The sequence below is a fragment of the Bombus terrestris genome, chromosome 18, assembly GCF_910591885.1.
Source record: "Bombus terrestris chromosome 18, iyBomTerr1.2, whole genome shotgun sequence".
Taxonomy (NCBI): Eukaryota; Metazoa; Arthropoda; class Insecta; order Hymenoptera; family Apidae; genus Bombus; species Bombus terrestris.
The window spans coordinates 3766069-3793586 of NC_063286.1; the positions used below are offsets into that span (position 1 = coordinate 3766069).

Here is a 27518-nt window from a genome sequence, read left to right on the forward strand (position 1 = left end):
TCGTTAAGCATAGTTTTCGTTAGGGAATTGAGGGCAACGGTTATCGTTGCCAATTGGCTAGGAAAAAAGGTGAATTGGTAGGGAAGGGTGTCACCTGCCTCCCAAAGAAGATCGCTAGTGGAAGGCATCATACATGGGAGAAACTGAATTATTTAATTTGTACTTTACTATTCGTCCAGCTGGACATTTGGTCAATTTTTCTAACTTAATTGCTAAATAACATGTGGATGGCTACCACCAGCGGGATATCATCTTCGAGTTTGACTATTTTATTTCTTTAGTGAGGTCACTGAGATGTTTTCTTTTTAGTCTTCTTTCTATGAGAGACTTTCCCGCAGTGGACAATAAATCTAAGGAAGACTTCGATTAAAAAAATACCTGTTTGATTTGAAGAATCTTAATTATAAAAGTACTAAGATTTATGACGAGTTCTTAAGATTATTGAGGGTATCCAACAAAGATGTTGACTTCTGGCGGTCATCTTATCCGACGGATAGAGTCTGTTTTGTGTAGAAGGCCACGGGACGTAACACCTATAATCTCGCAGAAAATTAACAATTTGTCGTGGTATGATGTGGAGGTAATTACGTCAATAAGGTTGTGCTTGATGTTTAATTTTCTTCTTGTTCAGTTATATTTTTTATATCCCATAATGATATGCTTGAAAGTTATAGATACATTACATGTTTCACATAGCCTGGTAGAGGGGAGGCATTATAAAGAAGATGTGAATGTGACAGTTTGGTGTGTCCAGATTTAATTCAAGTTATTGCCAGTTGCTATTTCCTATTAAATTTAGAGTTTGTTATAAGATGATAAATGTTACCAACTGATTTACAAAGTAACCTGCTGTATAATTTTTTCATGTTCAATTCTAAGAATGTCTCCACAAATATTCAATGTATTTATTAGTGTCCTGAAAAGTGTGGTATAGGGACTGTTCATTCATACAAAGCATGGATGTAATTTTCGCTTAAAAAATCGACAGGATTTATAGATATACCTGTGTGAAAATACTCGCGCTATTGTTATTATCCTCCCACACTTGACTAATTTGTCATATAATTCGTGAATTACTATGTACATTGCCATGCTTTGTATCTTAGATTTCTAAAATAATGGAGAAAGAATTTGAGAAAATGATCAATTCAGAGTGAAAGGAACTAGCAATATAATTTTTTTTTATTATTTAATTTGTACTTTACAATTTATCCAGCTGGACATTTGGTAAATTTTTCTAGCTTTATTGCTAAATAATAAAAGGTGGATGAGTTAAAGCTTTGAGTTTGTCTATTTTATTTCTTTAGTCAGGTGGGGTGTTTTCTTTTTAGTCTTCTTTCTGTGAGAGTTTCTATGAGATGTATCTTTCTGTGTACCTGCTGATATTTCTTCTTTGACCATTGATATCTTTAAGTCTTTACATCTATCCTCGTTTCTGACATACCATGGGGCGTTAACTATTGTTTTTAGTATCTTCGATTGTAGCGACTCTAGTTTATTTATGTGCCTCATTGCTGCTGGCCTCCATAATGGTATTCAGTACGTCCAAATTTGTTTTGTTATCGTTTTGTATATTTTTAATTTATTTCCTATGCTAAGTTTAGAACTTCGACTAGTTAGCCAGTACATCTGTCTTCTTTTTAGCCATATTTTGTCTATAATTGATTTAGTATGTTGCTCCTATGTAAGTTGTATGCTAAGTGGAGTACTCGGTATTTAACTTGCCTTGTTTGTATTATGTGAGTACCGTTCAATTGGATATTTTCAATTTTCTTTCTCTATTGTTGGTTTTAGGCCGTCGTATAGTTGACTGGATAGTTGACTGGACATTCCATGGCCTTGAGACTGTAATTAATAAATACATACATATATATATATGCATATATAAAAGATTCACGTATGAGATGGCACATTGTGCACTTTTACATTATTATAACAATGATAAACGTTCTGCAACATTATATTTTGTTATTATTAAACACAACATGCTTAGTCTATGGAAATGTTAATATTACTTGACGTAAATTAAATTTTATAAAATGTGAATATGAATAACTTCAAGCGAACCGTTTATTGAATTATTCTAGAATATAGAATAGAAATAGAATAGAAATAGAATTCTAGAATATAGAATTATATATTGTGTCAATTTATTATTCATGGTATTATAGCATCTTATAGTTATTGTATACTTAATGTTGATTCGCAATTTGTACTATTCAAGATCATGAGGAACACGGTATTTGGCTATCACGCTTAATTAGTGAATCTATCGATGTAACGCCATTTCCAATGTTGATGTTAAATATGTGATATGTGATATCTTGTAAATCTCAACATTTTGAACAACTTCTTCCTAAGCATATAACCGGCGGTTGGTTTTAGTTTACAAGTTATATGAAAAACTATCCCGCGACTTAGTTTTTAAGCTGAGTTGAAGTGATTAAGCAAACAAATGCTGACCTTGCGAGGTGGCGTGTTAAGACTTGGCAATTGCCGTGGTAAGACGTGCCTTGTTTTGCTCTGTGTATTCTACTGTTACCAACCTGGTTCTCTCGGACTGTTTTACATTCTTGTGAATAAGTGTCCTGTTGAACTCTATTACACCTATAAAGATTACTGTATAAGCGCTATACAGATTGTGATAGTGATAGTGACAAACCTGTGACTTGTGTATCTTGTGGAATTAGTTTCTATTCAGGCTCTTTATGCTTGATGAGATCTGGCCATTCTTAGTCCACTGACACACTCATAAACTGCTTTGATTCAACTTCAACGTTCTCAGATTTGCACGGATCGGATGACAATTCTTTATCATCATCATTCGATCGTCTACGGGCCTCTCCTCATGCTGCTTTATCCGAGATTAATACTAAACTTGATCTCTCCACCAAAAGAATGAATCAAGGAAGTCAAAGACTCAGTGGACGCAAAATTAAATGATATTTCCATTTGCGTTTACTGAACTGTTCCAAGAGTTCCGATATTGGAATTTAAATTATTGTCAGCTTCGTCCTTCGTGGAGACATGTAAATACGAAAAAATATATATGAAAATTCAAAAGAGAAAAAGGCTCAACAAGTTCAACCTTCTTCTATTTAACATTAACGAACCTGTTTGCCTATGCCTGATGCGGATCTGAAGGTGGTGGAAGTTTTCAAAGTGGGATTGGTAAGTCCTTCTTTCATAGCCTCACATGGCCAATTCTGTTAATATTACCAAGTACGTATATATGCATAAGTATCTATGTAAATAGATTCATATATATATATATATATATATATATATATATATATATATATATATTTGTTTATTTATTTATTGTTATATATTTGTTATAATTATCTATTATTATTGTTTTTATCATTCTATATGTACGTATAATGGTAATGGAATTAACATGAAAGAAAGATATTTAAAATGTCCTCTTTTCATATCAATAACAATCATGGCTACTTGTTTGTAAGTTTGTAGTCCATCTAGCTGAAAGTAAACTACCATGATTAAATTAACTGAGAAAAATAACAATATAAGAAACTAGGGAAAGATTCCCAAATTTTCTTCTATGACAAAATTATAAACAAATATATTTTCATAAAAAGAATCTACCTGATTTTGTAAAACTACATATTTATAAATCAAAACATTATTACGATTTAGGATAAAAATAAAATCACTATAATGCAACATAAAAACATGTGTAAGAATTACTGAAATCTTCTTTATCGATATATGCCTCACGTGAATTATTAAACTCTTTGATTTTTCTGTAAACAGCGAGATGAAAAATAAAAGTTATAAACATGTGGTCGATAAACTTACTTGAACTTCATGATTTTGAAATTATTTAGTTTACTAGTAAAAGTAAAGCTTTGTTCACTCGTTTATTTCTTTACTTGTATGTGTCTTACCTCTTAAGCATCCGAGAAATATTTGCGCGATACATATCGTGACTCCATCTAGCACGCAATTGCCTATCAAACGTCTCCCCTCTCTATCGGCACATATGCATTTACACATGACTGTTGTTTAGTTCTCACTAATATTTCTTTAATAAATACTTTATCAAATAGCCACCGTTTGTGAATAAAAGACGCTAAAATTAGTATCAACTTCCCAAGTTGGTATGACATTCGCATTGGGCTACGAAAGTCCATAAGGTAATTTGTCTATTCTCATATTTCGTCCGTGATAATATAGTAGTATTGTAGGTTGCAGATTCAAGATCATACTGCACTACAAATCCTAACGAATAAATCAAAGTGGTATGGTAACAACCGATTTGTAAAACACAACTTCCGACATTAATCTCTTAGGAATTATGCGCCATCTTATATTACGACGTGCTACTATAATAACTCTCTACTGACTTATACACTCACTGTTTGAACTAAATAATCATTTTCATTTGTCTTGCTTCATACTTCTTTTACCCTCACAACGTTCTATAACAGTGTTAACAATATACAGACAGAATATATAATCTTCGTTTTTGATACGCCAGTGTCAAGTATCAATTGTTGCTTCTCGTTAATATAAATATACCATTATCGAATATACCATTCACCGAAGGATAACACTAAATACAAAATTCTAACTTATCGATCGCAGTGTTTTATGGTCGTCACTTTGTAAACCTCAACTCCCGACATTAAGCGTCTTACCCACTTCAGGAAGTAGATTTCCTCTTTGACTTACCAGTGGTACAAAATTTTGCAACTAGATAGTTGTTCCCAGACTAGTGCTGTACCACGCGGCTAAGTGGTGAGCTTAACTAACATTAGCATATACAAGGACCTACAAAATTAGGGATCTGCTCCGCGATAATAACAATATAATACAATACTATAAGATAAGATAAGAACAATATAATATTAATGATAAGTTTCTTCCCCACTGTAATTCTAATCTAATCTTTCGCTTTTATACATCATCCGAATTTTGTGTTGAACATAACTTTATAATTTATAATTTTAAATAATTATACATAATATTTGCTATACTTCATAAAATGTTTAAAAAAATATTGTAAAGGGGAGTGATTTATAAATTTGTTAAATTTCTTAATTTTTAATTTTTATTATTATGCAAAATTCTCGTTAAGCTTTGTGTGGTGGAATAGGTTCTTTTCTAATAATATGACGTTGATCGATAAAAATAGCGGTTTATTGTGTACTATCATTTTGAACAGCATTCATCAGTACAGTTATAATGTTATTCATTATTGTACGTACACTGAATAGTATATAAATATCGATTTATACCAATAATTTTAAAAGACTAATTTATATGAATCAATCTTTATAAACATTTAATATCATTAACATAAGATTTGGCACATTGAACATTTACCTAATATGATTTTTCTAAACAAATAGTGAGACCTTTCATGCTTGTGTAAGTATAATTATCTATTTTGTTCCATATTTTGTAATGCTTTATATTTCATACTTTATAATAATGTGCTATTAATAATTTAAATATATTTGATTCCTCAAATCTAGATTTTAATAATATAAACAAAATAGAAAGAATAATTATTGCATTATATAACACAAAAGTTTTGAGCTAATATATCACATATCAAAATTCATATATAAATTATTTTCTCTCTATCCATTCTCTTTCTCTTCCACGCACGCACGCGACGCACGACGCACGCACGCAAAACACACACACATACACACATTATTTTCATTGAGATAATCGAGTCACATATTCTTGATTAATAATTTCAATATTTCATGACAATTAATGTTATTAAGAATATAAAAATATGTTAATATAATATTGTTATAATTTCATAGTATGGTTGTACTATCAAGTAATACCTGTTATTACTTACAAGAACCTTGGTTATAAAAATTATTTAATTCAAGAAAACTTAACATTTTTGCAAAAGCTTGCAAAGAACTTTTTTAAAATAAAATACTAAGTAAGAAAATAATAAGTAATAATAAGTAAATAATAAGTAACAAAATTTACCAGTCTCTTATCTCATAAGTAGTTTGTTACATTGTTATATGACACTTACATAAGCGTAAAATGGCCTCCTATTCTAGACACGATTGTATATCACATGTAGGATCACAACACTGTTACGATTTGCATTTGCAGATAGATTGATTATATATCAGTTACAAAGAGTTTTTGTTAAACATTCAATAGTAGGGCACTTTAAACTTGAATTGTTATTACTATTAATTATCAATTGGTGCAATAGATGTAGAATAAAATCTTCTTATTTATGAGTGATTTGTCTACTAATACGATATTTTTTTATATACAAATATCAGGTATTTCTTTTAGGAAACAGTAGCTCTTTTCTAAAGATTCATTATTCCATTAAATTGTAAAATATTTTGCTTCCGATTAAAATAAAAGGAACTAAAAACATTATCAAAATAATGTATTTAAAAACTAATCTAATCTGAAAAATAGAAACATTTTTCGATCAAGATATATTCTTTAGAAGAATATTTCCTGTGTAAAATTTCTCTTTAGAAATGTAGTATATGTACTTTTATATATAAGTATTAGAACACACATTTATGTTTGAGAGAACATACTGATCTATTGCTATATTCATTTAAAGGATATTTTAACTGTCTTTTATCTCTTTTTGCTTTTTCTATCAATTACATTTAAATTTATACTATATTTTTGTGATTATTTGTTCTTTTCTTCTTCATTATAATATTATGAACAAATAAGATTTCCTTATTTGAATTCTGAATAATTGTAAAACTGTAAATATATTTCTATAAGATTTAGAATATAAACTCAGATAAAATATAATGTTTTAAAAATATCCATTTTGGCATCTCAATTCTATAATTCTCAACTTAACAATATATTGCTTTATATATAAGGATTATTACCTCTTTTCACATGTATGTTATAATTAGGATAACTGCCTAAATATTGATGTCGTGGGCTTACTGATGGTTGTTTTGTAATACTCGCCATTGCGCAACCCATGATTAGTTCCAAACCTCTGCACAAAGTTTGATATATAAACCAGGGCCATGGTCTGGGATATTGTGTGATGATTAGTTGTATACCATGTTTTGTAGTCTCGGCTAGGAGACCTATATTAAACAAAAAATTTGTAGTTTTTTACAAAAATGTTCCTTTTCTCAAAAATCAAATTTGTTATTTAGCATTTAATACATTTATGTTAGTAATCTTATATTTTATATTAAATTACCGTATGGCCCAAAAATACGTGCTACGTCTGTAATGCATAAAATGATTCCTAAAACCGCAGTTGCATATGTTACATTTAATACTTTTCGAATTTGCGATCTCCTAACTGCCGCTGTATTTTCTTCCAACATATGTAAAGGCGTATCGGATTTAGTCCTATTGACATACGCAATATGATTTAATATTGAATGAAGCGTAAAATCGCTATTCTGAAAAAAAGTATTCAACCTTGTAAAATGATATAACAAAAGTTAATTTTAGAGACAAACATTAAATTAAAATAAAAATACCCCAACTTTTCCGTCGACTTTAGTATTTTCGGGAAGCAAATTAGTTTCGACCGTTATATCTTCAACATCTTCTTTCTCTTTTTCATTTTTCCAAGATAAATTTTTCTTTCGTAATTTTCCATCATCATCTTTATCTTTACTTTTTTCTGTCATTAGAGCTGCTTTTTCACTACAATCGGGTTGATCCGAATCAGATTCAGATTTTTCTTGTATCTCTATTTTTTCAGGAACTATGCTACGACCGTGAGTTGGACTTCTACTCAAGCTTCTAATAGTAATATCACTACTTCGACGATTTAAATCCAGTGGCTTGACGTGAACAAATTCCGAATTACGTCGAAAGGAAATATCTGAATTTCTACGTATCTCAGTTCGGGGAGTAAAACCGCTAACATCAGAATTACGTCTTGAACCTAAAATATAAATGAAGTATAATTGAAATAAAAGTTTATTTATACTAAGATTGATAACCTATATGTGTGCATATGTGTTATTGTTAGGTTTTATCTACCTGTAGGACTTAGGTCCACGACTTTTGGCAATTTATGAAGATCGGTCGGAGGTAACATTCGCCTAGGTGTTCTGTTCCCAAAATCGCTATTCCTTTTTAATTTAGCAGCAAATTGAGAACTTCTATTCTTTTCATGTGAAAAATCAGAACATCGTCTTAAATCCCTAATATTTCCTAAAGGTGTCACATTTTCAGAATATCTTCGAGACATCTTGTCCGGAGATCGTCTTCTATCAATCTCAGGCGAATGTTTAGGACTAAAGTCAGAATTGCGTCGACATTCCGATGTGAAACCATCCTCTTCATTTATAAATCTAACACTACACTCTGAATTTCTACGAGAGGATCTAGACGCATCACTGTTTCGTCTACTAGTTACTGAACTTCTACGGCTTGGACTAGATACTGTTATTATAGGTAAATTTGTTGCTGATGGCGTAGGTGTTGGGGGTCTAACATATACTTCTGGTACAGTCGACTTGGGAATTGTTCTGTCATCTTGGGATGACATACTTTTACAAGGTGATTTGTCACATTCTTTTTGAACCTGTTCCTCTTTTTCTGTTATTTTCATAGGTTGATCTATGGTATTAAAGTAAAAGAAGTTTAAAAATATATTGCTTCTATACCTATACTTTTTCATCTCTCATTTACCTTTAGGATTTTTGTCCAAATCATTTGTAAGGGTTGCAGGTTCTGTTATTTCAGCATCTTTAATTTTGGGATTGAGCAAAGTAGGTACTAAGGCAGTGGCAACAGATGATGCCAAGTTATTATAAGGAGCTAACATTGCCAATTGCATAATACCTAAAACAACACTTAATATGAAATATTTAAATAGTTGTTTAATACCTATATTATCAATATTAGGTACTGAAAAAAGTTCGTGTGAATTCCTAGAACAAAATACAAATATTCCGAGTCTTTTATAACATAATTTTATTTAACAATATAATCATCATTTATCATTTTTGCGCATTTCTTCGTTGTAAAAACTTCGATTTCTATTTGCAAAAAATGAACTAATTACTGATTTGACTATGGCATCATTTTTAAAATTACTATTTGCAAATTTAACATTGATCAAAATAGTTGATAGAGGAGACAGATCTGGCTTGTAAGGAGGATGCGGTAGAAACTTCTATCCATTCCTTATTTTTTGGTGAGTTGAAGGAAGAACGAGGTCATGTGTTATCGTGTACATCTTTCCTGTTTCCGAATATTGAATGAATTTTTTTGAATTGTATACCAACTACATAGATCAAACTTTTTGCTGATACTAACTTTATGCATTGTATTATACAAATTATTGACCGAAATTTGATATCAATTCATTGGTAGCCGAAAAAACTACACAAACCTTTTCGAGTATCTAATAATAACATTACACCTTATAATATAATATAATATCTATTATAATATATATATTACAATAGATATATTACCCATATTATTAATACTTATTAGTTAATTATATAAAGTCTTATTTTTTACCATAATTTTAAATAAACTGAAGTTAGCTTATAGAAACAAACCTTTTTGATGTGTATTAGAATTGTCTCTCATTAACATACTACTTGGCACAGATTGCAGTAAATGAATTATCTTATATCCTGCATGTAGAAATGTTAAGTACAATAAAATACTCCAGATAAGGAACACTGTTTGGACCACATACTTTACTATATAACAATTATGGGAGGTAAGAGCAACGTCACTAGCAATTACAAAAAAAAAGTGTCCTGTTATGATTAAACTGAGACAAGATTCTTTTTGAATCTTCTCTGGTCCAAATTTAAGCTGGAAATATATTTTACTATATATTAAATCAGTTTCGTTTAATGTTCAATTTTTTCTAGAACACTAAACTTACCTGAGTTAATTGCAGAAAAGCCAGTTGTATGAGACTGAAGGCAGATGTTACACATGGAAATCCAACATCCCAAATAATGGAACCAATAATTTTGGGCATAATATTTTTAAAATTATATGGATCTATGAAAAGGCATGCTGCTCTTGATGCTCCAAGTATACATAAAAACATATTAATTGTGGACATAAAAGGCCGGCTTGATATAAGAGACCTAAAAGAAAATACAATATTTTTCAATACTTTTGTAGTTCTGTATATCTGGAATAAGATATAATTTCATACCTTAAGTGTAGAATAGATAAAAATGTGTAAAATGCAAGTACAAAGAAGAGGCAGGCAAAACCATATGTATGTAAAAGAAAAATCCATTTTAGCTCTTGATGTATTGATGTGATTGATGGAGTAATGATTAGTAATTTGTCTAAAATTGAAGGTGTTGACAAGTTTGAGACACAATTTTGCCCAGGTATTGGTGTTGATAATGATATATTTATACCTATAGATAAAGTAGAAGTGATTAAATAATTATAAAATATAAGTTGAGGGATAAAAGATAATTATAAAATTGATCCTTTTTTTCTTATTATGTCTCAATGTTTAATTACATCTGTTATGGAGAATTACTTTCACATATATGTATTTTTTTACATAATGTGAAAAAATTAATACCAGTAATAAAAAAAAACAAAGGGAAAAAATATCAAAATATAAGAAACCACTGACCACGGGTCCAATTAGTCAGCTTATCCATAATCTTTGGATTGAAATTCACAGCACATCACTAACTTTTTTCTGATACTTAAATCCTGTTAACACACAATCGAATTTTTTTTTATTCGAACGAGCAACTTATTGCAACAACGGATTTTGAAATGTGACTGCAGCAACAGGCTTTGCTTATAGTGTAGTCCGATTAGCACCCCTTCTCCAATTCGCGGATACCTACAGTCTCATCCGTTTCTCTCACCCTCTTGCTAGAAATATTGATTTTGCACAAAGGATGATTGGAGGGAGAATTCAGACTATCCTGAGCTTTACGCTTGTCCATTGTTCTTTAGAATATAAATAGAACATTACTAAATTTATCAAATTAATTCCGTTTTATTATTTATTATTATCTCTTGTTGCAATCATGCATATAGCATTTCGATATTTAAAAACTTTGCATTTTTCAATTATAAATTGTCCTAAAATGAAAAATCGTCCTTTTCCTTCTTAAAAACTTCTTTGACTTAAGTTGATCGGAAATTCTATAAAATAAAAATTTGATCCTTGCTTTTAGGATATCTTAAAACTTTCACAATTGTTTATTATTAACAATTGTAATTATGATATCAATTTTTGATTTTTATATACATTTTCCTATATCAGACATATCTAATATAACGATACATCGTTAATGAAAATTTATTCGAATCTAATATTACAAATTATCCATAGTAAAGAGTTTATACTATTGTACATAATGGACAATGATGCAAGCTAACTGTATATGTATTTAGATTCAAATGTCCTACGCTTGATTAAACGAATCTTTCCAATTATTCCTATTATAAAATGCTTATGAAATATATTAACAAACGCGTGACAAACGGGTACATCGTAAATTTATTATTTTGTATACATATAAATACATACATTGAAATATTATAATATCTGATGCAGACCATTCATTAATGTTTAGAAGTATTGATTTGAAACAAATTTACCGAAGGTATTAGTAACTATTATGAAAGAATTTTAGCTTAAATTTTTGTAGTAATATAAAAAGACTTAGTAACATAAAGTTAATGATTAAATTAAGAAACAGTATTAAGCATTAAACAATTCTTTATTACATTACATTTACATTGTATTTTCTATAACTGAATTTATTTCTTAGATATTTTACTACACTTTATAAGCTTATTTACTTTAATAATAAATTGTTAGAAATAGTAAAACGATAAATACATTTTCTGTCTGTATACATATGGTAATGGATTATGATGAAAAGTATGTTATGACTTTATGTATGTAATAATATGCTATAGAAGTTAATGAAGTTGACATGCTCTAACTGCAATTAATTGCAAAAGAATAAATAGAGGGCTCAAAATTTCTGAATATTCTAAAGGACTTTGTCCTGATAGCTTTCTACACAGGAGATATTTAAAAACAAATATTAGGATCAACAATATGAGACTCCATAATCCTCTTAAAACAGCAGCTTTGACCATTCCTTCCATATGCATTCTTATGAAAATAATTGCACAAAAATAAGCATTCAGACCATCAGCAACAAAAAGTGGTGAGAATACTATCCACCATCCTGTATTGCCCAGGAAATAATTTTCGTCCAATCTAAGAGCTAGTAACACTGAGAAAATTGTTAATGAAACTAAATTTATCCACATTTCAAAAATAGTCAGTCCTAACCAATGTTCCAATTCATTTAAAGTAAATATCATTTTAAAGCAATTAAAAATATCTAATTATAGTATCTAATAATAATTAAATATCTAATTACTAATTTGATTTTATATTTTCATTTATTGTATTATCAGTTGTCTTTTGTTACTTATTGTAAATTGTTTTTATTAAAGAATCTTGAGTATTTTTTAGAAAGTTATATTTTATTCTTGATATTTAAGGGTACGCAGCGAAAATTTTCGAAACACTCGAATATGTACTGCTGAGTTTTTTCGATTAATTATTTCATAATCTGCGTTATCATTGACAGGTTCAAAATCATCTGAAATAAATAAAAAATTATTTTAATATAATATGTAATATTATGAATATGGTTTGTATCTTTTATATGTAATATTTATATACCAATAAGAGATATCGTAGAAGTCTTGACTTCTAATTCTATGCTATCATAATGATTCTTCTTTAATTGTAGAGCCAAGCTACATGCTCTTTGTACGGCAGCACCAAGACCATGAATAATCACTTCGGAGGTACCATTATTTAAGTGTTTTTCACATCTTTTTAATTGAGCCTTATATTATGGAAATATAGAAAAAACAATTAAAATTAAAGAAAATGTAATTGTAAGAATATCTTACAATTATTATTTCACTGATGATTTACATAACTGTATAAGAAACTATATGAACTTGTATTTAATATAAAACTCCAGATGTATAAATTCAATAAATGGAAGAAATTTTATAATTGCATATTTATATGTTTTGGTCAGTAGATAACGTAATAAGAAATTTCATGATAAAATCTATAGGAATGAGACTTTATTCTCGTACTTATTAACAATTAACAATTAACAGTGTTAAAAGTAAAGGTTATACGTTCATGCTAAAAATTACCTTAAAGTTTGTACTATTAGTAATATATATATCGTTATTCTTCCGTTTCTTCTTTGTATCAAAAGGTTGTCTCTTCTTAATAATATAATCAGAAGATAGTAATTTTTTACGTTTCACTGTTGGATTATTTCCCTTTCTTGGAAAGTTCACTTTTACCTTGGGACGTTCGTGTATATCGGCCATTCTGACAAATACTACACGCGACTTTCTGTTGATTTTTTATTTGTAACAGAAGAATTCGATTAATAAAAATCTTTCTTTGATTAAATAAGAAAAGACTATTAAATTGACTATGTAAGCATTCAGAGGTAATTTTACTTATTGGATCAGTTATGAGAAAGAATTATAACCTCGAAAAGCAACGGCATCGATTGATGGGCGTTTTGAGTACGATTTAGTGCATCGTACCGGAAAGAGGTGATAATCTTTAACCTAACGTGAAATACGAGATTTGTACACTATGAAGGAACCAGAAGTGGACCCGAAAAATATTATAAAAAGCAGAGAACTCCTTTACAGGCTTATGATCAGGTTACGTATTTCTGCTTTTGCACATATATAAATTATTTTTTAGTCATCTGAAGTAGTGAAAGTAATAGTTTTCTTAAATTACTAAAATTACTTTATTAAACTTATTTGCGACTTGCAAGTACTTCAATATAATCCTTTTTAAATAAATTGAAATTTATTAATAATGTATAATAAATATTTTAGCCAATTGTTCTATGATGGACACCAGACATTGGCAGTACAGCTGTCAAATATAATTCAAGCAGAACCTCCATGCCCTCCATCCGATCGTTTACTTCATTTAATGTTGATTGGTCTAGCTCATGAACCTGATCGTTCTAAAAAGGACACGAGTAACTTATCTTCTTTCACATCGACTTTTGATAATACTTTGGGACCTGGTCTAGATTTAGAATTTGAAACAGAAGCTCAAACTCAAGCACCAGAACCTGCACAATATGAGACTGCCTATGTAACTTCCCACAAAGGAAATTGCAGAGCTGGAGCATTTTCTGCAGATGGTCAGTTAATAGCAACTGGATCAGTCGACGCATCAATTAAAATTTTAGACGTGGATAGAATGCTAGCTAAGTCTGCACCAGATGAAATGGCACCTGGTGATCAAACAGGTGGTCATCCAGTTATAAGGACATTGTATGATCATTTAGAAGAAGTGACATGTCTGGAATTTCACCCAAGAGAACCTATTCTTGTATCTGGGAGCAGAGACTTTTCTATTAAGCTGTTTGATTTCAGCAAAGCCAGTGTTAAAAAGGCATTCAGAACTATTACAGATGCAGATCAGATACGATGTTTATCTTTTCATCCTACTGGTGATTTTTTGGTTGTTGGAACCAATCATCCAGTAGTCAGGTTATACGACGTTAATACAGCACAGTGCTTTGTTTGTAGCATACCAAATCATCAACATACTGCTGGAATAACTAGTATTAAGTATTCTCCCGATGCAAAAACTTATGCATCGGCTGGTAAAGATGGAAGTATCAAATTATGGGACGGTGTATCAAACCGATGTATAAATACTTTTGTAAAAGCGCATGATGGCTATGAAGTATGTTCAGTGACTTTTACAAGAAATGGAAAGGTTTGTATTAAAAATGTATACTTGTTATGTAATAAATTTGTACATTAATACATAATCTTATAATTCTGAATTTCAGTATTTATTGTCATCAGGGAAAGATTCTTTGATAAAATTATGGGAACTGTCTACTAGCAGATGTCTAATAGCATATACAGGTGCTGGAACTACAGGTAAAATATCAAAACATTAAATATGTCCAAAGTATATACAAAAAAGTTAAATTAATTCTTTATTTGTTGTGTAAAATTATATTGTATATGTATTGTGATTAATTAATGGTTTTTAATAGGCAAGCAAGAACATAAAGCTCAAGCTATTTTTAATCACACTGAAGACTATGTAATGTTTCCCGATGAAGCGACGACATCATTATGTGCATGGAATTCTCGAAATGCATCTAGGAAACAATTACTATCATTAGGACATAATGGTCCAGTAAGATTGATTGTCCATTCTCCAACCGCTCCAGCATTCTTAACGTGCAGTGATGATTTTAGAGCAAGATTTTGGTTCAGAAGAATGCCCACTCATTAGATTGGAATTTAAAGAATCAATACCCATCTTGAACATAACAAATTTAAGTTTGGTAACATTTACTGTAGCTTTTAATATGATTAGCAGAATAATAATCATTGAAACGTTGAGAAAGAAGTATCGGACTGCGAATGATATCTAAAAAATTTTGTACAAACAATCTTAAATGACCAAATGATTACTTGCTATGCCCTGAAGCGACAAACGTTTATTCATTTAGCGTATGTTATACCTAATTTTATATCAAATGTACTTATTCATTTCATTTTACTTTATTGAAGTAAAAAAGACGATAATTTTCACCGATGTCAGTGTTACGAATGGATGAATTCACATAAATGACGCAATAGTTTATGCGTCTATTAAATTATCGATTATAAAAATTGAAAATTTTTTATTTTTCATGTTTACAAATAAGTAGTGCATCAAAAAGAAATGTATTACGTTATACGAACAAATGTATTCCGGTAAAATATTCGGAAGTATGCATATGAAATGCATGCTAGTAGTGAAGTGCATTTTGTATTTCCTTTCGCTTTTCGATAATAACGCCGGAAGTACAGTAACCAAGTATTTTCATCGTGTTAAAAAAAAAGTTGTATAATGGTTCTATCGATAAGATCGAAAAGAACATCAACAGATAAATTAACAGTTACGGATGATGAAGAATAACAAAGTAAAAGTTACATGAATGAATTTAAAATGTTCCATGCGTTATGCGTCGCTACGTGTCAAATTACTCGGTTAATCGCAAGGCGGCGCTCTGAACTCCCGCTCTGCGTTTGACGATGTATCACGTGACCCACGCTAACCGCCATCTTTGCTTATCGTATAAACAGTGCGACCGGGTTCAGCACGGATTCTTGTTGAGAAATTGTGGTTTTTCCAGTGTTTTTGAGTGATTCAGTTGCGAAGAAATGTCGGAGATCAAGGCGGAGAGCAAGAACGATAACAATATCGAGGATGTGTCAAAGGTAAGCAGAGGGAAGCACGAGAAATATCTTCATCAAGCCGAGTTTTCATGCTAAGGCGGCGTGTTGCGCCCCTGAAATACGAAGAGACGCTCGTTCTCTCGAAAATTCGATGGAATAGCTTGTGCTACGATAAAGAAATGTCGTTTGAAAAGTGATTACGTGAGACACGAAGCTATACAGCTAAAATGCACGGACGCTTTATACCGCGTAGCTACAGGCTCAGTGATTTTTCAAAGCTGCGCCGTTTGTCCTTCATTAGCAAAGATGGTGGATGTTTTTTATTTGTAACTCTCGTGACGAAGGGAGTCGCTGGTTAATGGCAATAAGCCTGTACAAAAAAAGGCGGGAAATAGATTTTGATTCTAAGACTGTCTGTCATACGGTTTTCTACGAAAACTCACTCTCTTTTAGGAACATTGTTCGAGACTACGACGCTAGAAATACATATCGACTTGGCAAAATGGCGGGAAACTTAAATAAACCTGCTATGTATTCTCATATAGTTCAACGGTTCTTGATAATCTTATCACGGGTGTAATTATTATCACGTTTATGCGTTTTTCTGTTAGTTCGACATAATCCTTAAATCGTTTACCATTTAATTTGTTTCTACTACTTTACATTAAGTTATGATTACAATTACGAGACGATGCATTTTTATATATTTCATCGAATCTTCTTAAAATGCAGCAATTATTTATTTTCAGGATCATTCAGCAGAAGAGAAACCAAGTCCAACGAAAAATAAACGAGGAGGCACGAAAAGACTCTCTACACTAGAAAGATTGGCTCAAGAAGGAGAGCGAGTCACAAAGGTGCGTTCTGTTTTTTTTTTTTTCTTCGTTTATACCTTTCTTTCTTTATTCTTTTCTGTTTATGTATTTTCCTTATTTTCTTAAAATTAGATTACACGGTGAGAATTAGGTTTGTCGAAAAATTTGTAAATGTTCCCAAAATTCAAAGAATCAAGATTTCATCCCTTTATTATTTCCCTCCATTTAGCCTGCCCGTAAATATTGTTTGCCTACGTGAGGAAAAGGGTGTTAAGAGTGGGGATACAAAGGGCTGGAGTAGGGGCAAGGGGAATTCTCTCAGGTGGGGGAGGGAGACAGAGGATTTCCCGCTAATACACGTTGTAACCGCCAATTATGAAGTCATTCATATTTTTCAGATTGAATAGCTGATTCTTTGTTGTTACTCTAATTATTGATATATATGTAGTATTATATCTTTTCACATTTCTGTGTTTAATCTCACTTTTACGTTATAGTTGTAGTAAGGATATGTACAAATAACATGAATTTTTATATTATTTCGCTAAAGTAAAAATTAATAGGCATAGACTAAATTACAAAAAGAAGTCATGTTATTGTTTAATTGCGCGGGTAGTAGAGTATACTATGCATTTTAATCGTATTTTAAAATTTTCATTATTGTTGTAAGAAGCTGATTTGTTGTAAGATGCTATTTGGATTATGCTGCATTTAGAGTTATGATTAATAGTGGGTGATCTCCTATTGCAGGATTTAAATGCATCTGTTGGAGAAGTTGAAGGGAGGAGGCGCACACGTAGTTCAGCACGAGGCCTAACCTCATCAACACCTGTGCCATCTCCACCTAAAAAAGAAAAGAGGGATACATCAACAAAAGGCACCGGTCGTGGACGCGGGCGTCCTAAACGACAAGAGAAAAATAATGACAATAATACAGACGAAGAAGCAGCTAACAATAAAAGCGAAAAGCATTCTGAGGAGGAATCTATGAAAATGGACGTGGATGAACACAAAGAGGAAACAGAAAAATTGGCGGATAACGAGGACAAGAGTGTTGCGAAAACTGAAAGTAAAGAGGCTTCTGATAAGGTGCTTGACTCTAATTTCAAGGAGGAAAAAGTTACAGAAGAATCGGAAAGCTTCGCAGAAGAAAGCAAGAGTTCTAGTGTCAGTGAAGAGAAAAAGGAGGAAGACATAAAGGATAGCTCGGATTCGAGTCAAGATGCAACAGACACAACAACAGAGGCACCACCTTCATCTTCATCAGAGTCTCAAAATCCTTCTAATGCTACTACTACAGAAGAAAATAAGGAATAACCTCCTTTCGTCTGTTTACCAACTTCATGTAAGCACTTTTTTTTACAATTGATTCTTTGACTCGTCATTAGCATTGGTTAGACTTTGGTTGAATAAAGTGGAAAGGAATGAGAATGTATGAGTGTTACAAAAAAAATGTATAACTATTTTCATGTATTTACACTCCTGAACTTTTATGGATGTGCAAATAACTGTAATTATTGCTAACGAATATAAAAATGTGCATTAATTATAAATATACAATTTCATAACTATATGTATTATCGTTGGTCATAACATATGAGACAGGAGATATATTGTCGTTCCATGCATTCTCAGTCTTTTCGATTAGTATAAGAGTACATAGTATAAAATTATTTAATAACACGAAGTATGAATGGTATAAAACTTGTATAGATTTTTATAAATTTTAATAATGTCAGTACATGATTAGAAAGCAAATTGAATCATAGAGAGCATTGTCAAAACGTAATTATAGCTTGTTTAAAAACAAAGAATTTGTTATAAAATATTGCTTTTACTGTAGCAGGTACCAGGGCGGCGCACACAATGGGGTTACAAATCCAGTCCCCTCGTCTATTTTAACAAATTGACACCTTCTTGCCGATCGTTATTCTAATCAGCGTACACGAGTATTATTTTCCTTTTTAATTCGCAGACGAAATATTGAGATATGTTTTTGATATACATTCATTGCCAGGATAATTATATGTTTAATTAATGTATTAAGTGGTATTGGGTGTACCATAGAGTAGTTGTACTAATGTACTTCTACTTCGATAAAGAGTAAAATTACTCGTGCACTGATTAGTTTACGATGCAAAAACAAGGTGTAGAGCGTACGTTGTTCATGTACAATGATAATATTATTGTAAAATATATTTAATATGGACTTATATAGACAAGTTGTTTTCAAATCAGAGCTGAGGCCGGAGTCTTTAAACACCAGTCTTCAATTCAGATCTGATATGGAAGTAGCTAAAATTAATTCGTACATAGTAAATTACTGTAATATCTTATCTTATATAAATAACGACTGAATGAAATGGAATATATGAGAATTATGGTGAAACGATTTCTCTTTTTTCATGGTATGCAGAAATAAAATTTCTGAGAAACGCGTCGTGACGTGATATCAATTCTCCTTCCTCGTACAGTGTTACTAATAACAACCGGTTTTTCGATTATTCATATTTTCAGTTTCTTTTGTATTTGGCAACTAACACTTTAATAGGATATGCTTTCTTCCTATCGTTCAAATTGAAAAAAGAAGAAAATGAAAAACGACAAAAATATTGTATAATAAATTTATGCATATGTATTTTTTATAATAGAATTTCGCTGCCCGTCGATGTTCTGTAATGAATGTAAATCTTTTTATTAAGCCGTTTTCTTTTCATTTAATGGTCCAATATTAAATATGTTGATATTATTGTGTATTTGAACGGTTGTGAATGTACAGATAGATTATATAATTCATTGAACTATATCTAATTAAAAGGTCTACAGGTTTTAACGAAATACAGAAATGGAATGATAAATCTAATAGTTGAACGTTCGAACATGTGTGCAATTAAAGAAGCAATTTGTTTTGATCGCGCTTACATATCTTTTAGATCACGCGAATGTAAAATAACTTTATCCTTCTCCTCTTCCTTAATATTTGTTGCAAAATTTTCGGATAAATTCTGAAATAATTGATCGAATTTATTTCTAACTCAAGCGTTATTCAGATAATTGACAGAGTTTGTAAACAAAGAAAGAAAAAGAAAAAAGGTAGAAAAGAAAATGGTTTTAGCTAAGTTGCTTGCTTCTGATAATTACTTGTACTGTAAGGGAAAATAGGATTTGCCATTCCATGTATTTTTTCTTTTTCTTGTAAGTAGCACGACGAGACAAAGCGTCGCTTTTCGCGAGAGATTAAAATCAAATGCGATACGCGTGTATATAGTTAAGGTTAAGCTTCGTGTGTGGCAATTGATCTTATCTTCGACGTGGTAGCGTGAAGGATTGGAACGACATGTGTCAGCGTGAACATCTGTTATAGAAAATATAGAAAGTATAGCTGAAACATATTTTTTACTAATTCAGTTAAACACTAATCTTTATGATACATATTACGTTATAAATTAGAACATTTAGTCCTTTTTACGAGAGAGAGAGAGTAAACGGTACATTTATTTTATCTATACATAAGTATGTAAATGATTAGCATTTATGAGAAAAAGTGTCTACGAGGTTCGATATTAGAATTTTTACAATACGTATGTGTATATATACATAAACATATACATACGCATATATATATTATATATATTTACTATTTTAGCTGTGTATTATTCTTGTTATAAATTAGAGAATTCTTATCAGCCTGAACCTTATACTTCAGCTCTTATAAAGAATAGCTAAAGGAAGTTCTTCTTCGGTTTGAGAAATTCAAGAGAATCATGTTTTTACATGAATAACTCGCGGTGAAAAATAGGTTATTGAAAACTTAAGTTTAACATTTGTCATTCTCGGTAGTCGACACCAATAGACGTTTTCATATTACTGTACATTTATTGTACTTTGATCATATTTGGATAATTCAATTCGCAACGATGTGTGCGAGTATGTATAAAATTTATCCGTTTGATACAATCTGTACTACAATTTGACGAACATTTAACAAATTTGCAATTCAAAAAGAAAAAAAAAAACATCAAAAATATATCTATCGAAATGTGATGTGTCAGATCTCGCAGATATCTAAGAGAAGCTAAGAGAAGACGAGAAATAATTAAAAAAGTCGTTATCAATAAATCTATTTGTGAACAGATATAAAATGAGATATAAAAATGAAATATGCTTTGCTTAATAGACGTGGTATACAAGTTACACGAACGATATGTTCGTTTTCGTCGTCGAGAAATTTATAGTGTCTCTATAAATGGAATTTAGAGATTTTCGTAAATTATGTTTAAGTTGAACAATCGTTTCAGAGCTGGAGCTGTAAATATTAATAGAAATCAGGATGAAAGACAATGATTTTGTACAATCAGTATATTAGTTCTGATAAAATTCGATATCTTTTTTAAAAGTATTTTACGAGAGTATAAATATTTCTCACGAACGTTAAATATTGCCTATAAAAACGGAGAAAAGATTATCATGACAAATAAACAAATTTTAAGCATACTCACGTTATCGTATCGTTCGATGTTGAATACAATTCTTGCTATCGTAATTATCAACAGTCAACAATGTCGATTCCACTATTTAATCGATTGCGTTTAGTTACCAGATGGCGAGATCGCAGCGCTTTACAAATACCGCGAATTTAAAAGCGAAAGGAAGAAAAATGCGTGCAGAACCAATAATTCGGATTATTCACAGAATTTGTTTAAAAAGAATAAACTCTAAAACAGATTGCAATAACGGAAAAGAAAAATTGAATATATCTTAAAACGAAACGAAGCAAAAAAAAAAAGAGGAAAGAGTTATCATGCTCGTTTTCGTTTAATAGTAAAAATTCTATTTATATCCAAACAAGAACTATAAAAACGTGATTGTTATCATCAGTTTGTTACTACAGAGAAATTTACACGAAGAACAATCTTTTAACTATTGTTATTTTTTAAATTAAGTTACAAAATCATCTATAAAGTTCTAAAAGAAGAGAATGGGTGTTTACGTAAACGGAGGAAATCTTTGGTTGCTTTGCTAACTCTTTATTGGTTGTGCTTATTTCCAAGTGTAATACGAATTTCGTGTTTAATCGGATTATTCATCGTTCGTACTCAATTTTTTTGATACATACATACATACAGTATTGACACAGCCTTTAAAACAGAATTACTTTTTAAAAATTAGACTTAAACGACTTGAATCTTTTTAAGAAGTTAAAAGAATTAGTTTATTAGAAGATAGGTTAAATTTTTTTTTCTAAACTGCAGTTGATTGGAAATGCGAAGAAAATAATAGAGGTCACTTTTTACTAACATTTTTATCTGGGCCTGTAACGAAAATGTAAGTAACATATTATGAAGGGTTATGCCAGCTATACATACACATGTTGAAAATTTCATCGAAATCGATTAATATAGAAATAGGCAATAGGCATCAAAAAATGAACAAAAATGTAGATTTATTTCAGATATAGGCGTAAAGTCGTAGAAAACTGCAATTTTCATTAGTTTTAACCGTTTGATTTCGATGACATTTTTAGCACATATATAATTAACATAAATCTATAAAGTATACTTTCTAAATTTTTAAACAAGTTGTAAAAAGTGACCTTTACTATTTTTTTTCGCGGTTCCGGCCAATTACAATTTTTTCAAAATTTTTTTATGCATCATCTAGTAAACTAGTCCTTTTACTTCTAGAAAAGATTCAAGTCGTTTGGTCTAATTTTTAGAAAGTTATTTTGTTTCAAAGAGTGTTTCAATGTTTTAATTCGTGACCGTATGTATACATATATAGGCGTTCAAATTAATGCGCTCGCCGTTATTCTAATGAAAATTCACTTCTTTCTTGTTCGACGTCCACGTTATCTTTGCGTCAAAATCAATTAACCTTTAGTTCGTGTAACATTGTTGATCTGCGCGTTTTTTGACGATCCACAGACCTAACTATACATATAACAGATATCTACTTAGGTTGGCCTTGACTTCGATGGACGAGCGCATGATTGTTAGGCCTCGTTTTCACCGAAGCAACAACGAACAACTTTCTGCTGTCTCTCGTTGCTACATTCCAAGACATTTCCAACAAACAGCAACTTATAGAAACATTCTATCCACACTGAAACATTATGCGATAACTTTTTCAGGAAACATGGAATAGCAATAAAAGGTTATTCAATTTGTTTCAGTGGAAACGAGGCCTTTCGCTCGCTATTACGAACAATCGTGGACCGATATTTTAATGTCTTTTCATTTCTTCTATATTTTCTCTACTTATGAGTCATCTTTGCTTCTTATTTGTGTGGTTTGTATATGGTATGATCTGTATTGGTAGATCTGTCGACTGATCTACCAATTTAAATTCTGTTTCAGCCTTTTGCCAGAAATGTGTTTTTCATTTCGTCCTTTTACTATATTCGCCATCGTTATTCGAAATACAAAAAAAGACTGATAGAAAGACGTCGATAAACGAGAAAGATAGTTGCAAAATCGTTCCGACATTCAAATGCTTTGAAATAGTCAAGAAATTATTCTATAGCAGATATGTACTTGTACGAATCTTGGAACAGGTGTACGGAATGGCAACGTTGTACAAAGAATCGAATAGGAGCGTTTGGCACGAGTCGCAGCGTGTCGCGTTGACGACAAGATAAAAAGAAACTGTTTACGAACGAACGAGCGAAAAGGGGTGCGGCTCGCTGCATCGGCCATCGCGCTGCTTCTCGATAATTAAATGTCAGATAGCTAGGCGAGACAGCGCGACATGACACGGTGTTTTCATCGGTCGGTCGTGGCACGTTTACATCGGTTATATAGTCTCCTTTTCTAATCATAAAGATATGTCCTTACAGAGGCTTTTAAAATATTTTACACTTTTGGTTTAAACTTCTGAACGCACGAGTCCTATGAAATTGCATAGTTGAGTCAAACGCGAGTGATTATCGACATGGCAATCAACACGACGGAGTTCTTCCGCGAGTTTGACATTTTCTCGTTGAATATTTTGTGGGAAATGGAGAAAATTAAGAGCAAAGGAAGTGACACAAATTTGGACGCGATAACACGACTTTCGTTAACGATAAGAGCGCGTAGTTAATGAAAGTTACAACGTTTGATTTAATCGATAACGCCACCGCGAATGAGAAGAACGATGCCATCCTCTGCGGACTTTTCACATAAAGTTGTTAATATTTGACCGAAAGTTGAGTCGTTGTTCGTTGGTTGGCAGGAGCACAAGATACAAGCGTACCAAGTATGTATATGCGTAATTAGAATCTTTAGCGATTACTATTTCACTGGTGATGGTGTTCGTGTTTACTCGCTGATCGGTACAGATCGGATACGTTCGTTGTAGATAAAACTTCGCTTTTCAGTGTTTACAGTTCACAAACAGATACGTATTAGATGCTTACCATCTCCGAGAATTTCCTGTTCTGTGTAATTCGCGCAATTATCGAGATAACGATAACGGATTGCGGCGAGCTCACGTAAATTAATTGTCCCTGCAATTAGAGCGGTGACAGCATTGATTTCGAGATGGAATAGGGAAACTGGACGAAGGGGGCAGTGGCGTGGTTGCAACGAAATCGGTAATTGGTTTAACAAACGGATCTTGTTTCTCGACTAGCCACGACTAGTCGACGAAGCGGTCGATTAACTAGGGAAATTGTTCACGAACCGATGTGCCTCGGCATTCCACAGTTTCTATTGGATTTCAAAATATTTATTTCCTCATAACTACATGCGTTTACATTTACAGAGTGCTGGTGGTTAGGTGTACTAACGCGATCGCATAGGTGATTACCAAGTGTTAATTACATCGCAGGGAAATGACAGCCGCAAAACCGTTGGGAACGCGTTCCCGAACGCGCTTCCGAATGCACCGCGCCTCCGCTCCTTTCATATTGGATCCATTCTTTTTCATCTTTCGTTCCTCTTTCGTTCCGATTTTCTCCGTAATGAGCAAATACTCGCATTACCGAAATGCCGCATGATTTACTCTCTATCCGTTGGCGCTAGTTGCTTCGTTGGTGGTTCTACGCGATTTACTCTTTCTTACGAAGGTCGAGAAAATAAAGTAGTTTCGTAAAATGGATCGAAAAATAAGGCAAAAAAAAGAGGCATTCGTGTATGCGACGAGAGACGATATGGCGGATATGTTAAGAGTTACTCGTACGTCTACTTCCAATTCGATCTGGTGAAATTGTGCGGAGTAGTGCGGAGCGATGCCGTTTACAGCGTGGCATTCGACGTGCACGGAATGCAAGGCTTGTGATATCAACAACGACGCAATACATTGACGCGACTATCTCGACATAATCTCTTTGCGTCCGGTGGTCGTCTTTGTGGCCACTGACGCGATAGACTCATGAAATTTGATCTTTCCAGTTTCGCTGGTTTGGAACGGCGCGCGATATTCGCTACCGCTTCCTGCCACGAAAAGCCTCTACTCAAGCGCGTTTGGCTCGCAGGCTTTGAACGCGGCCACCGGAAAGCGGAAAACGTAATTTAAAGTAAATTACGACTGTTCTCTCGCCGTTTCTTTTTCTTCACGTTCGAGATCGTTTCTCCTGAACTCTCTCCTTGTCCGTGCTTTTTTTCTCCTATAATCGAATAAATCTTTGACCCAAGAAAACAGCACAGCAGAGAATCGTCAAAGTTCACAGTGATATTTAGCTTTAAACGTTTGATATCTTTCCAATGTTTTCAACCGTTCTCGAGCAGCAAATGAAAATCGATTTTGTTCGAAATATGTCTCAGTTTCGTAAATGTAATAGAAGGAGAAGAATATCTCTCGAATCTATGTTGCTGCACTAGAGAATCATTTCGGAGAGAGCGAGAGATACGTTTAGATGAAAAATGTAATGGAAATCCTTTGTTTCGATGGCCCTTTACTTTCATCTTCGTTGGTGGCTTCGTCCGCAAATGTAGCCGAAAATTTGTGGATCTAGACCGGATCTGGTGCAGGTGCGAGCAGTTGCATGCTGCTGCTACTAGAATGCGCGATCTGTAAAAATAAACAGTGTTGCGATACGTTTGTTACATTTCGACGCTTAGTACGGTTCGTTCGCTGGATACGTTCGAATCGCGCGTGAAATCACTGTGAAAGATTAATATCGATTAACGACGATATAGCAGTGGCTGGATAAAATTCGTTTGATTCTGCGCTGCAATGTAATGTTATCGGTCAGATACCGAAACGAAATAAACACACGATGAAATCTATTTTTGAACATCGAATAATTCAAGTCGACAAGTTATGACGCCACAGTCCGAGGCTACTTGTTGGCGATTTCAGCTTGTTTAAATTCAAGTATTTTCCCTAGCAATTATCGTATCGAAATAATTCGGAAGCCAGCGGCAGAAATTTTAGGCCGATTTTATTAACACTTTTTTTAACGTTATTCTATTATTTTGGTGTTATATATAAACAAAGAAAATGACAGTTCTCTAAAATATAGGCGAAACAAAGCTCAACAGGAGCGTCCAACTATGTGACAAAGGATAGTTTCGTTGACTGAGATCATTAACGACGCCAAAATAACTTTTCTCAACTATGAACATCACGAAATAAATGTTCAGATAAGGTCGCTCTACTACATTATCTGCAAGACAAAGTCTATCAGTCACCTGAAGAAACGAGGCGCGCCACAAACCACGAAGGCTACGAAGAGCACGGCAAACTTTTTCTAGACTAGAAAAGAAGTTACTTTAAAGAATCAAATCGAAATCGTTTTGTCACTCGCACGGCAGACACCAACTAATAAAGCATATTCGTTACGAAAAACATTTTTACAAAGTTAAGAAAATGAGTCGGACAAATCTGTCGTTAACTGTCGGACTATAACTAAACACAGAACGAAATAAGCGGTTTTCAAAAATTAAGCACCTTTTGGGGAATAGAGAAAAGAAAAACAGAGAGGATAGAGATTTACCTGTTGTTTTGGTTGCTTGTACGACTTCTTGGTGTAGATTTTCAAAACTCTGCAGTTGCACGCGACGGATAGCGCTACAACTAGTCCCTGCCGTATCGATCGGTCGATGGATCATCCATGCAAAGAAAAGAAAGCAGAAATAGGATACACGTGTGATATTTAACGTTACCGATAGAGACTGCGAATCCCAAGCGAATGGGAAAAAGTTCAGGTGCTGTGTTCGAATTTACTCGATGGACAGACCGAACGCGAAGACAAATCGATCCTACTAGCAATTAGTGGTGACATATACTTACGTGTATCGCCCACGCTTTCCAGGAAAACGTTAAAACAGCTAAAAACCAAAAGTGGAATATCGTCCGGGAAGTCTGCTGAGAATAGAAGGACGAACGTTTCATTCGATATGTCTTTAAATCGTTCGTTCGAATAACTCTATTGTTCGTCTAAGCAGCAAATAGCTGAAAAGATTTGAATTCCGTCGGATCGCTCGATAAAGTTGGCAAGAGTTT

At 32.4% G+C, this 27518-nt stretch overlaps 6 protein-coding genes and 2 long non-coding RNA genes across 14 annotated transcripts in view; 2 read left to right on the forward strand and 6 right to left on the reverse strand.

The window, feature by feature from the left end:
* Positions 1-1706: 1706 nt before the first annotated feature.
* On the reverse strand, positions 1707-3205 carry LOC105666694. 2 transcript variants are annotated; one of them, XR_001099517.3, is made up of 3 exons: positions 3114-3205; positions 2464-3015; positions 1707-1845 (listed from the first exon to the last, which is right to left on the reverse strand). It is a non-coding gene; the product is annotated as an uncharacterized LOC105666694 (long non-coding RNA). The 2 variants fall into 2 exon arrangements; XR_002308663.2 differs by lacking the exon at positions 3114-3205 and having other exon boundaries at positions 2464-3039.
* A 1943-nt stretch (positions 3206-5148) lies between these two features.
* On the reverse strand, positions 5149-10884 carry LOC100644705. Its single transcript, XM_003402161.4, has 9 exons — positions 10607-10884; positions 10166-10379; positions 9884-10094; positions 9546-9810; positions 8665-8817; positions 8011-8592; positions 7500-7912; positions 7211-7418; positions 5149-7091 (listed from the first exon to the last, which is right to left on the reverse strand). Exons 1-9 carry the CDS (start codon positions 10632-10634, stop codon positions 6862-6864), a joined length of 2304 nt encoding a protein of 767 aa, XP_003402209.1. The 5' UTR covers positions 10635-10884; the 3' UTR covers positions 5149-6861.
* An 811-nt stretch (positions 10885-11695) lies between these two features.
* On the reverse strand, positions 11696-12466 carry LOC125384607 (transmembrane protein 203). Its single transcript, XM_048414054.1, has one exon. It carries the CDS (start codon positions 12331-12333, stop codon positions 11920-11922), a length of 414 nt encoding a protein of 137 aa, XP_048270011.1. The 5' UTR covers positions 12334-12466; the 3' UTR covers positions 11696-11919.
* Positions 12467-12477: 11 nt separating this feature from the next.
* On the reverse strand, positions 12478-13686 carry LOC100645030 (ribonuclease P protein subunit p20). Its single transcript, XM_012318250.3, has 4 exons — positions 13545-13686; positions 13195-13402; positions 12701-12869; positions 12478-12617 (listed from the first exon to the last, which is right to left on the reverse strand). Exons 2-4 carry the CDS (start codon positions 13375-13377, stop codon positions 12499-12501), a joined length of 471 nt encoding a protein of 156 aa, XP_012173640.1. The 5' UTR covers positions 13378-13402; positions 13545-13686; the 3' UTR covers positions 12478-12498.
* On the forward strand, positions 13584-15649 carry LOC100644830 (cleavage stimulation factor subunit 1). Its single transcript, XM_003402162.4, has 4 exons — positions 13584-13725; positions 13909-14809; positions 14886-14979; positions 15099-15649. Exons 1-4 carry the CDS (start codon positions 13655-13657, stop codon positions 15341-15343), a joined length of 1311 nt encoding a protein of 436 aa, XP_003402210.1. The 5' UTR covers positions 13584-13654; the 3' UTR covers positions 15344-15649.
* A 442-nt stretch (positions 15650-16091) lies between these two features.
* LOC100645145 (myoneurin) lies at positions 16092-21129 on the forward strand. The gene is made up of 4 exons (XM_003402165.4): positions 16092-16317; positions 17025-17132; positions 17841-18435; positions 18934-21129. The coding sequence occupies exons 1-3, from the start codon at positions 16261-16263 to the stop codon at positions 18405-18407; spliced, it is 732 nt and encodes a 243-aa protein (XP_003402213.1). The 5' UTR covers positions 16092-16260; the 3' UTR covers positions 18408-18435; positions 18934-21129.
* LOC125386860 lies at positions 17872-21806 on the reverse strand. The gene is made up of 2 exons (XR_007227342.1): positions 21590-21806; positions 17872-17934 (listed from the first exon to the last, which is right to left on the reverse strand). It is a non-coding gene; the product is annotated as an uncharacterized LOC125386860 (long non-coding RNA).
* Positions 21807-24775: 2969 nt separating this feature from the next.
* The window catches only part of LOC100651821 (latrophilin-like protein LAT-2), a 73305-nt gene continuing 70562 nt past the window's right edge, over positions 24776-27518 (reverse strand). For 5 of the 6 annotated variants that reach the window (XM_048414045.1, XM_048414046.1, XM_048414044.1 and 2 more), the window contains 2 exons: positions 27010-27096; positions 24776-26081 (listed from right to left, as the gene is read on the reverse strand). In XM_048414045.1, coding sequence (XP_048270002.1) covers positions 26022-26081; positions 27010-27096 — 147 coding nt within the window. In that variant the 3' untranslated portion in view covers positions 24776-26021. The remainder of the gene's footprint in view (positions 26082-27009; positions 27097-27518) is intronic. The other variant, XM_048414047.1, reaches the window with a different exon arrangement.

Bases quoted from the DNA above. Each gene is read 5' to 3' on its own strand.
- LOC100644705 (XM_003402161.4), bottom strand. From the start codon at position 10,634: ATGGATAAGCTGACTAATTGGACCCGTG. The intron at 8,818-9,545 runs GTTTGTTTCTAT...GTGTTGTTTTAG, and splicing joins TTCTAATACACATCAAAAAG to GTATTATGCAATTGGCAATG. The intron at 7,913-8,010 runs GTAGATAAAACC...TTTATATTTTAG, and splicing joins CGTGGACCTAAGTCCTACAG to GTTCAAGACGTAATTCTGAT.
- LOC125384607 (XM_048414054.1), bottom strand. From the start codon at position 12,333: ATGATATTTACTTTAAATGAATTGGAACATTGGTTAGGACTGACTATT.
- LOC100645030 (XM_012318250.3), bottom strand. From the start codon at position 13,377: ATGGCCGATATACACGAACGTCCCAAGGTAAAAGTGAACTTTCCAAGA. The intron at 12,870-13,194 runs GTAATTTTTAGC...CCATAATATAAG, and splicing joins CTAATAGTACAAACTTTAAG to GCTCAATTAAAAAGATGTGA. The intron at 12,618-12,700 runs GTATATAAATAT...TATTTATTTCAG, and splicing joins TTCTACGATATCTCTTATTG to ATGATTTTGAACCTGTCAAT.
- LOC100644830 (XM_003402162.4), top strand. From the start codon at position 13,655: ATGAAGGAACCAGAAGTGGACCCGAAAAATATTATAAAAAGCAGAGAA. The intron at 14,810-14,885 runs GTTTGTATTAAA...TCTGAATTTCAG, and splicing joins CTTTTACAAGAAATGGAAAG to TATTTATTGTCATCAGGGAA. The intron at 14,980-15,098 runs GTAAAATATCAA...GGTTTTTAATAG, and splicing joins TACAGGTGCTGGAACTACAG to GCAAGCAAGAACATAAAGCT.
- LOC100645145 (XM_003402165.4), top strand. From the start codon at position 16,261: ATGTCGGAGATCAAGGCGGAGAGCAAGAACGATAACAATATCGAGGAT. The intron at 16,318-17,024 runs GTAAGCAGAGGG...ATTTATTTTCAG, and splicing joins ATATCGAGGATGTGTCAAAG to GATCATTCAGCAGAAGAGAA. The intron at 17,133-17,840 runs GTGCGTTCTGTT...CTCCTATTGCAG, and splicing joins AAGGAGAGCGAGTCACAAAG to GATTTAAATGCATCTGTTGG.